The sequence below is a fragment of the Panicum virgatum genome, chromosome 1N (genome assembly GCF_016808335.1).
Source record: "Panicum virgatum strain AP13 chromosome 1N, P.virgatum_v5, whole genome shotgun sequence".
In the NCBI taxonomy this organism is placed as follows: domain Eukaryota; kingdom Viridiplantae; phylum Streptophyta; class Magnoliopsida; order Poales; family Poaceae; genus Panicum; species Panicum virgatum.
The window spans coordinates 17,394,603-17,404,462 of NC_053145.1; the positions used below are offsets into that span (position 1 = coordinate 17,394,603).

General features: G+C 45.8%; 1 protein-coding gene across 25 annotated transcripts; it reads right to left on the minus strand.

The window, feature by feature from the left end:
• Positions 1 to 2,247: 2,247 nt before the first annotated feature.
• On the minus strand, positions 2,248 to 7,575 carry LOC120655386. Of its 25 annotated transcripts, XR_005667460.1 has the most exons (9): positions 6,859 to 7,503; positions 6,560 to 6,654; positions 5,860 to 6,042; positions 4,608 to 4,666; positions 4,108 to 4,165; positions 3,657 to 3,711; positions 3,231 to 3,547; positions 2,913 to 3,122; positions 2,248 to 2,791 (listed from the first exon to the last, which is right to left on the minus strand). XR_005667460.1 is itself a non-coding variant. In XM_039933172.1 (8 exons), the coding sequence occupies exons 4-8, from the start codon at positions 5,989 to 5,991 to the stop codon at positions 2,649 to 2,651; spliced, it is 513 nt and encodes a 170-aa protein (XP_039789106.1). In that variant the 5' UTR covers positions 5,992 to 6,042; positions 6,387 to 6,472; positions 6,560 to 6,643; positions 6,859 to 7,573; the 3' UTR covers positions 2,248 to 2,648. The 25 variants fall into 25 exon arrangements, 8 of the variants coding, with proteins under 8 accessions (XP_039789106.1, XP_039789104.1, XP_039789105.1 ...); XR_005667465.1 differs by having other exon boundaries at positions 3,231 to 3,293; positions 3,451 to 3,547; positions 3,657 to 4,165; positions 4,608 to 6,042; positions 6,859 to 7,575; XR_005667462.1 differs by having other exon boundaries at positions 3,947 to 4,165; positions 4,608 to 6,042; positions 6,859 to 7,567.
• Between the last annotated feature and the right edge of the window lie 2,285 nt (positions 7,576 to 9,860).

Below are 9,860 nucleotides of genomic sequence, written 5' to 3' on the forward strand. Positions count from 1 at the left end.
TCGAGAATATACGAGCACCTCGAAGCAAATCAAAGAGATCCTCAATACGGGGCAGTGGATGCTTGTTCTTGATAGTGACCGCATTCAGCTCCCGATAATCCACACACATTCTCTTTGAGCCATCCTTCTTATCTACTAGCAACAATGGAAAAGCCCAAGGAGAGAAGCTGCGACGGATATAGCCCTTGGCTAGCAACTCATCAATAGTCTTCTTGACTTCCTCATGCTCTATAGGTGCCATGCGGTAGGGCCGCTTTGCAATAGGAACTGTGCTAGGCAAGAGATCAATAGAAAACTCGATGTCGCGTTCAGGCGGCATACCTAGCAAATCATCCGGAAAGACATCTGGGAATTCAGACACCACGCGAATACCATCCGTGGGTTTAGCCTCCATCTGATGAAGAAATCCCGAAGGCTCTGAAGCACTGACTGTCACCTCTTGGCCATCAGATGCTGACAAGTGAACTGTCCGCTGAGCACAATCAATACGGACTCCCTATCTGGTAAGGGTCTCCATGCCAAAAATCACATCTATCCCCGAGGAATCAATGACGATCAAACATGTGTGGAATTCTACCCCCTTTATGACCATACTAACTCTGGAACATATAGAACATGTATGTATCTGGCCCCCAGGTGAGGTAACTACCATAGCTGTCCTCATACAAGAAACTGGTATACCATGCTTCTCGGCAAATGACTTGGAAATAAAAGAATGAGTAGCACCGGTATCGAAAAGCACTGTAGCGGGGTGAGAGTTGACCATGAACGTACCAATAACCACGTTAGGAGCCTCGGCCGCTGACTCGGCCGTCACGTGGTTCACCCGACCCTGTGCTGGCGCCCTGGGCTGAGCTGGGCGCCCCTGCTGTCCCGCCTGCGCCTTCCGGGGGCAAGAGTTGGCGTAGTGCCCCGGCTGGCCACAGTGATAGCAGGTGCGAGGGGGTCCCTGAGCCTGCTGTTCGGCAGGAGGAGCTGTCTGCCGTGGAGCCTGAGGTGCTGGCGGAGCTGGTGGAGCAGCACGAGCCGGAGGTGCTGGTAACCTCGGGCCCTGACCTGCCTGGTACTGCTGTCGAGGCGGGTACTGCTGCGGCCTCTGCTGGTACTGCTGGGGAGGTCGGTACTGCTGCTGCTGGTACTGCTGGGGCGGCTGGAGGCGAGGACGAGTGTTGCTGCCGGAAGCAACGGGGACAATCTTCGTCTTCTTGTCCTCCATCTCCAAGTGCTTGCACTCAGTGTTGAGCGCGCTGTCAACCAGATGGTTGAAGTCGTCGAAGCGGAGGTTGAGCAGCGCGTACTGGAGGTAGTCCTCAAGGCCCTCCATGAAGTGCTCCTGCTTCTTGCGGTCATCCGCAACCTCGGCAGGGGCGTAGCGAGCAAGCTGCAGAAAGTGATCACGATACTCCGTGACCGACATAGTCCCCTGAAGTGACAAAGACATATATATATTCAAAGCATTAATTCATGACTCAGAAAGATAGAACAAGGGGGTATTAGCTCAAAAGGAAACGCTGAATGATTATATCTGAGATTACCTGCTTCAGCGCAAGGAACTCCTTCTACTTCATCTTCATAACGCCCGCGGGGACGTTGTGGCTGCGGAACCGCTCCCGGAACTAGAGCCAGGTGAGAGCCTCGCGGTCCTGAACTGGGTTGGACTCCCACCAGTCCAAAGCTGCACCTCCCAGCTGTCCTGCTGCGTACAAGACTCGCTCTCGATCATCGCACTGGGCGATGTCTAGCTGGCGCTCCACTGCACGGAGCCAGTCGTCAGCCTGAAGAGGGTCGGTCGTGTGAGAGAACGTCAGTGGGTGACCCCTCAGGAACTCTGCATGCCTGTCGCGGGGCTGCGGCGGTGGAGTAGGCGGAGGCTGAGTGTGAGCCTGCTGAAGTGGCTGAACAGTGTTGTTCAGGGTAGCCATCATCTGCATCTGAAGCTGGAAGTACTGCTCCGGGGTCAGAGGCGGAGGCATTGGGATCCCAGTACCCTGGTTGTTCTGCCCCTGCTGGTCAGAACCACGCCTGGTGTTCACCATCTGATTTTGGACAAAAGATTTCATGAGTAAGGATATTGCAGAAATAAATTCAGATGGATACGATATTTTTCTGCAAGAAGACTTAGACATGATAAAGTAGATAGGATAGAGTGGACGGTTTTACCCCCAATGATCTAATTTGTTTTATTAATTAGTTAATTTTAGCTTACTAGTAAGGTGCCCGTGCTAACGCCACGGATAAATTGCAGACTTACAAAATAAACATTTATTGATATCATAGTTTACCATTTCCTTTCCGAAATACATACTGAAAACATAGGTTCAGATACATGATAGTAACACAAGTGTCGAACATCCGACAGCCACTGAAAATGAGGTCCAAACAGCCAAACTCAAGTTCAGACACGCACACACACACGCCCCTCTCTGATCAAGATAATAATATGACCAGAGATATAGTCATTCTTCAAAGTCCTCCAAAAAATTTGAGGATCCTAGTACGCAAAACAAAGAAATCAATAGGTGAGGTAAGCCGCACAAACAAAATCTTCAGGCAACAACTCCGCAAACATGATCACATCCATGGCTGCAACTTATTAACCTCAGACAACACTTCAGATACGACCATATCAAGTTGTTGCTAATTTTCACTCAACGGATCAGTTGGAAAATAGGACCATTGTCCAAAGGTGAACTGCTCGGAGGTGCAAGATGATATATCATGGGTTCACCTTCTTCCATCTCATTTTCCATGAAATTCTCCCTGCACTCTGCTGCAAAAGGCTTTGTCACCCCTGTAATTTATGAAACAAAGGATACCTGACATTAATCAACAATCAGAAGAATCACATGTCTATTAAGCAAATGGAAAAAACACCCGTAACAGTGGTTCATTTACCACACTTGATCACTTACTGATAGATGTAGATATCTCTCCCTTATTTCAGCTTCTCACTGTCACTGCAAAAACTACAGAAGCTCATGGCACCCTCTTTCACAAGAGGAGGCATGTTCTCTTTATCCTTATTTTCACCAGGCATCAGGTGCTCAGCTTGAAGCTTAAAAACACGATCTCCAAAAATGTGGGTAGTTTTAGGGTTTGGGCCACGGGAAACAACACATGTACTGGAACCATTTGTTCAAATAGTGAGCACGACATGTGATAAGTTTTACCATACGATGTCAAGGAAAGAATAATTCAGAGAACTGCCTGTGAAGCATTTAAATATATACCATGACTAACTCTAGCAATATTACTGCTATACTCATTTCCTCTTCAGTCTTTGCCATGTGTTTCTGGCACAAAATCAACAGTTTACTACATCTCAGTCCAATTACACATAAAAGCCTGGAAAAGCCAATGCGCCTAAAAAATTCAGAAGTGAAAATTTGGAGACCTATTATGCATATTAAATTAGAGCACAATGAGAAAATCGAAATACAACCCACTAACCTGATTTATTCTGAAGTGAAAATATGGTAGCCCAACCTCTCTTGCCTTGAGTGCTTAGAGCCTTAGGTAGATCACCACAGACAACGGTGGACATGTACTACACCCAAATCAAAGAGGAAATATGAAACATATGGGATGGGATAACCAATCTGAATGGCAGGTAGAGGCAGGCAGGATTGGTCTTGGGTCGGCAAAAAAGCATATACCTGTGCATGACTCCTGGAAGACATGTTGTTGAGCACCACATCATCGGGGGACTTCCTGCCCAGACGCATTGCTTCTCGGTAAGCTCCACATGGAAATACACAACTAATCCACTAAAAAATGTTTAGCAAAGACAATTACTGAAAAGAACATGGATAGCCTAATCTATTCTTTCATTATGCGGACCATCATTGCATTACTGAAAAGAACACAAAGCTATTCAATGCAATAATATGTTCTAATATAATATAACTGCATACATAAACTGATTATTAAGAAGCTTAAACTTCACCTCTAGCAGTGGTGCAAATTTACTGTTCTCTCAAAACCAATCAAAGACAATTCGTTCATGGGTAATTTCATCCAGATTCTGACAATCAAAGTACAATCCTACCATCCAGTAATTTTATCAAGCACTTGGCATGCATCGGTGGGAGGTGGTGAGAGGAGTACCTGATAACAAAATTCGTACTGAGGCAGATGCATTTGCTTTTCTTGTAGCACAATGCTTCTAGCATGGACAACACAGAAAAATCAAAATACTAAAGAGTTTCTGCCAAAAAAATGTCAATCTTAAAAAATAAACAATCAACAAGTATATAATTCCAGGTATAGCTTGATTAATCTGGTTATCTACCAAGGTATAGCAGTGTCTGACCAACAATGAAATATTGCTCCATCAAAGCTCTTATAAGCTATGTGTGTCATTTGAAGCATGCACATGAAAACAACCAAAACATAACATATGTCATAGGGCTATTATCAAGAACACCTATTGCAGATCCATTCAACAAATCAAAGGAAGAACTGATAAACATAGGTTTGCAAACTCTATGCAACTATTAATATATTTAAAATCGACCCTCCCATAAGAGAATGCACCTGCTCTACTCTGTCAAAGCATTATTATGATATTTTCTAAGAGACCCATGTAGCACATAGCAAGAAGCAACCTGGCCCTTCGCTTGGCTCTGTTCTTATCCAGTAGCACACTGCTTACTGCTACCATCTTCTATCTCGATCCAGCAGAAACCAGGAAAAAATTCAGTTCGACTGCTTTTGCTTGCCCGTGCTAATGCTACGGGTATCATTTTAAACAACCAAGCATGATATATATACACATTGGCAACCAAAAACCATCTCAAAAGTTGTCCTATAATGCATGAAATCACATTATGGGCAGTCCGCGCACTCTCCTAATACATTTTTGAAATCTGAAAAATGATAGGCAATTAATAATGATGAAATAAGTCTTGTTGCATGTTGTATTCAAGCAAACAGAGAGAATATATTTGCAAGCAGCATTTTAGGCAAATGGAGAGAATATCTTGGGATCTCAACCATACTAAGCCTCTTAAACCTGATGGATAGCCTCCTCGACTTCTTTCCAGAATCAAAAGTAAACAGCAGGATTAACAATTTAAGAAATAGAAAAAGTTTAGCACACTCAAAAAAAAAAACTAAACATAGCGTAGCAGTAGGAAGCCCAATCAATAAAAGGTCTGCATTAATGTGGTAGCATGGGGGGGAAACAGACAATTCAGCAACAACTATCAAGATGGACTCCAAAAAACAGCGATGCTGTTGCTCTTGCCTGGCCAGCAAGACAAGTCCATCAAAGCTCCTATAAGCTCTGTGTCAGTTGAAGCATGCACATGAAAACAACCAAAATATAATATATGTCAGAGGGGAGCATTTCTTGATCAAGACCCTGACTGCAAACTTGCCCAGTAATGCAAAAAGAAACATGTATTAAAAAAATACTTCAATGGACAATTGTACAGAAAAACATCCTGGCCAAAAACATGATACAATATATTAAGAGAAATGTGGTTCACAATATATTCTTCACTACCTCCATTATTTAATATTGCAGATCCATTCAACGAATCAGAGTAAGAACCCATAAACATAGGTTTGGAAACTCTATGCACCTGCCCTACCCTAAAATCCACTTCAGGTCATTATTTCAATCACAAGCAGAGATACAACTAAAATCTAGCTCACAGATGGTCACTCCCATAAGAGAATGCACCTGCCCTACCCTGCCAAAGCATTATTATGACATTTCCCGAGAGAAGAAATATTGTAATCTATTGTAGTAAACATAAAAACACTCATGCTTTTATTCAGAGCATTTCACAGCAAATGAAAAGCAAAAAAATCAATATGGTAAAAGAGAATACAGAATGGTATCTGGCTCACCAATCGTGCTTGCTTACTGGTTGCTCTGATATGCCATTCTTTTGTCTTTTCTTCCTTCCATAATTCTGCACAAAGTTCAGTCTTACAGAATAAATTCTGCACAAAGTGCCCGTTTACCATGCATTGAGGCATTCCCCTCACCGCCGCTGCTCTGCTGCCGTGCAGCACTACCCTCGCTGTCACCTGTAAAATAATCATAATTTAATGATGTTCCAAGAATTTGTGCAAGCAAACCCCAATAATAACGTTGCACATGCAATGGAAATAACAACCTTGCAAGTACTTAAAAAATTCATTGTTGTCCTTATCATCTAGATAATAGCCATAAGCATATGTCCATTTCAGCACACATGCATTCTATAATCTGCCATTCACACATGAGATCATTGATATATCAGGCAACAACGAACACCAAAACACCCTATACTAAATTCTTCCAGGGCAATGCTAAGTGTAGCATACTGAAATTGGCTACCACAAGTTAACAAACTGTAAAGCAGCACAGCCTTATCTAACTCAAAGAATACCTTGTTGAATAGTTAACACATGAACAATGTTGATCCACTATAAGAAGCTCAACCCGAAGGGCTATTCACATAAACTGAATCCCTCCCTAAAAGGAACGATCAAATTATGCTATTAGGGATAAGACATGCTAGCACTGAACACAAAATAAATAGCATCAAGTATAAATGCATACCTTCCACCAACAACCAAGCCTGAATTGATTTTTGAAATAGCAGAATCAGCATCATTTTTAGTTCTGAAATAGCATATGCTTTTCCTACAGATAAGCTATTAGGGAAGTCAGTAACGAACGAAAGAATTTCTTCTTGCATCAATATCAGAAATTCATGTTGCTGCTTGATGATCGTGTCAAATAACGGCAACATTACAAGATGACAGACGTAAGTGCTCCTGCTCACTAATTCCAGACATTGACAAACAACGAAGCCAACACAATACGTAGTATAAGCTACAGGAGGATAGGTAGATTACCTCGGAGAGCAGCTTGTCATAGGTGGTGGCCTGGTCGAAGAGCACGGCGTTGTTGACCTTCTCCTTCTGCTTGCCCTTGCTCCACTTTCTTCTTCTTCTTCCACCTCCGGACTTGGCCGGGGCCTTCTCCTTCCCTCCCTCCTTGCTGCAAATGAATGACGAAAAGCCTCGGAAGCAGCAGCACGCAGCAGAGCAAGCAGATCCGCGTCCAAGAAATCCGTCCAAGAAAGTTAAGCCATCCTGATACCTGGATCTGGATCGGGGGGCCTGTGGCGTCGGCGTCGCCAGGCTGGGGCGGCGTCTACCTCGACGCCGACGTCGTCGTCCTCAGGCCGCTCTCCGGCCTCCAGAATGCCATCGAGGAGGCGGCTTGCGCGAGGAGACGAGGCGAGGTGAAGCGGCATGCGAGAGGGGTGGCGCCCCCTCCGCTGACCAGATCTGGTCGTCGGAGGGTCCTGGAGCGGCGATGGCAGCATCGATGGGAGGCCGACCGAGGTAGGATGGCTGCCTCCAATGCGCCTGAGCCTGATGGCAGGGCGTGCGTCCGACGTCGGCTGTAGGAGATGGCGGAGTAGCGGAGAACCGGCGACCCGCGCTCATCGGGGAGGCCGGAGTCGGACACGGCGCCTGCGAGGGCGAGCGGAGGGCGTGGGGCGAGCGGGTTGCCGGCGGGGGAGGGACGCGGGGTGCGTGGAGGTGGGGCCCGGCGGTGGCTATTGTCAGGGGCCGTCCGCGGACGGCGGCAACGGCGGCAGGAGTCCGCTCCCGGCGCGGATGGTGGCGGCAGGAGGCCGCGGCCTGCGCGGATGACGGCGGCAGGAGGCCGCGGCCTGCGCGGATGACGGCGGCGGCAGCAGGGGGCCGCTCCCGGCGCGGATGAGGATGCCGGCGTGGATGCGGATGTGGGTGGGTGGGGGTTGGGGGCGCGGGATTCGAACGCGGGGCGCGGCAGAGGGACGGGCGAGGCGCGGGCGATGGGGGTCTCCGCTTCAACGCGTTGAAGCGGATGATCTCGGTCCGTTGGATGGTGTTTGGATGATCCAGAGCCATTGATTTCAACACAGGCGAATTTTGGGGTACGTTTTTGTTGGTGCAATGGGTGGTGGGCATCTCAGCGGGGGGCGCGGGGTTGGGTGGCCGTAGCGTAATTTAATCGTTCCTTTATAGGATGGAAAACTAATTTTCATTAAACAAATTTAAACTACTAAGCTATGCAATCATTCAAAAATCCAAATCAAACATGTAGCATAATAACAAGCAGACAATTTTCACAACTTAGCCGAGTTTAGCACACGACTCGACTAACACAACGCATCGCAGAACGTGCTATTGTATTATTATAAAAGGGTCACCTAGCTTATACTCATGGTGGTCTGATGACTGATTCAGGCCAAAATCTACGAAAACTATTCTTTAGAGAGAGAAATCAAGGCAAGACGGGTAAAAAGTCATAGAATTCAAGGGGTATAATAGTAAAATAGTTTCAGCAGGCAAGGATTTGGAGAGAAAATGGCCTAAAACTCGACCAGTTCTATCTAGGCTTCGTCCTACAATCGATTTGGCTTTGATACCACTCTGTAACACCCGGTTTATAAAAGGACATAAACCGAGTAATCATATACGTGTCAGGATCAAGTCACACATATATACAACAGAATGAACAGTATATCACAGCACATATCATGTAAAAAGATATAATAAACCGAGTACGAATGTTATTTATTACATTAATGACAAAATGTCTGATACAGAGTATGCGGAAGCGTAAAAACATATACGAAATCTCTCGGAAGCAGGGCGCCAGAGGGACGTCGACTGGGAGACAAATGCCTAGAAGTCCTCGTACTCCTGGTAGCTCTGGGCGAACTCCCTCGTGTCGGCAGGAACTGAGCAGCAGTAGCGTATCCAAGAGGAAAAAGTAGAGAAGAGGCAAGAGTGAGTACACAACCATACTCAACAAGTATAACACAAACTATGAGGCTCTAAGGTTGGCTGTGTCAACTGCATTAGCTTTTAAGTATTGGCAAAATTTTATTAAATCTATTTACTACGAGTTGATGATTTACCATTAACCCAGTTACATAGTAATTAATCAAAATTAATCATGTTACTACTGAGAACCAAACCGAAACCATCAAGGTAACCCCGAGAGACACCTCCCTCGTCGGAAGGAGATAACCCCACTAATCAAAAGAAGGATCTGGGCCGCTCATGACCGTGAGCATGGCTAGTATACCAGTTTTACACTCTGTAGAGGTTTCACATCTTTACCCACAAGTCGTGAGCTACGCTAGTTGTTCATCACACTTCCTTAGGTGGGATGACTAGCAAACTCACTACGAGGCCTTTACAAAGAATCTCGTTGGTAGGGAGTAACCGCGAGGGTGGATCGGCGACTATGGAGCAGGTCTAGTGGGCGTCAAGACACGAAGCACAGACGAGGCCACTCAGCACAAGGGCCATAGAAGCTTACCGCCCCTGCCCCGTAGGTAAGTTACTCCAAACCAAAAAGACCTAATTATTACGCCAAGACCGTCCCATTCCAGTCTTGTGGTAGCGCTGTTGTCCCAGGTTGTCGCTTTATGAACCGATCCTTATGGAGAGTGGCCAACCAAGCACCAAGCACCGTGCTGGCCCCCTAAACCAAGTTTCTAACAAAACATACTTTAACGAGACGTGAGCCACCCAAGCATGAAGCACAGAGGGCCACTTCCAGAATTAAGTTGCATAAACCATTAATCAAATTAATTAAAAAAGGACCAAGTGTGTTATAGCGCGGCACCTAGCACAACTAACCAAAATGCAACCCAAAGGATATATATAAAGGATATAAAGTGGCTAGGAAAGTCCTTATAGGCATACAGTATTAAAATGCAGTATGAATTTGTAATTAAAGGTGATAGGTTGTTCATGTTATACTTGCCTTCCTCGTACTGCTCCTGCTGCTGCTCAAACTGGTCGAAAGATGGCTGCTCTGGGTACTGGTACTGGGGCTCCTCGGA

What these genes read in the sequence shown, in the direction of transcription:
- LOC120655386 (XM_039933168.1), bottom strand. Translation starts at nt 6,170, where the DNA reads ATGATAAGGACAACAATGAATTTTTTAAGTACTTGCAAG. An exon ending in ATTTTTTAAGTACTTGCAAG is followed by an intron (nt 6,043 to 6,131) that starts GTTGTTATTTCC and finishes ATTATTTTACAG; the next exon opens with GTGACAGCGAGGGTAGTGCT. An exon ending in CTTCCAGGAGTCATGCACAG is followed by an intron (nt 3,548 to 3,656) that starts GTATATGCTTTT and finishes ATTTGGGTGTAG; the next exon opens with TACATGTCCACCGTTGTCTG.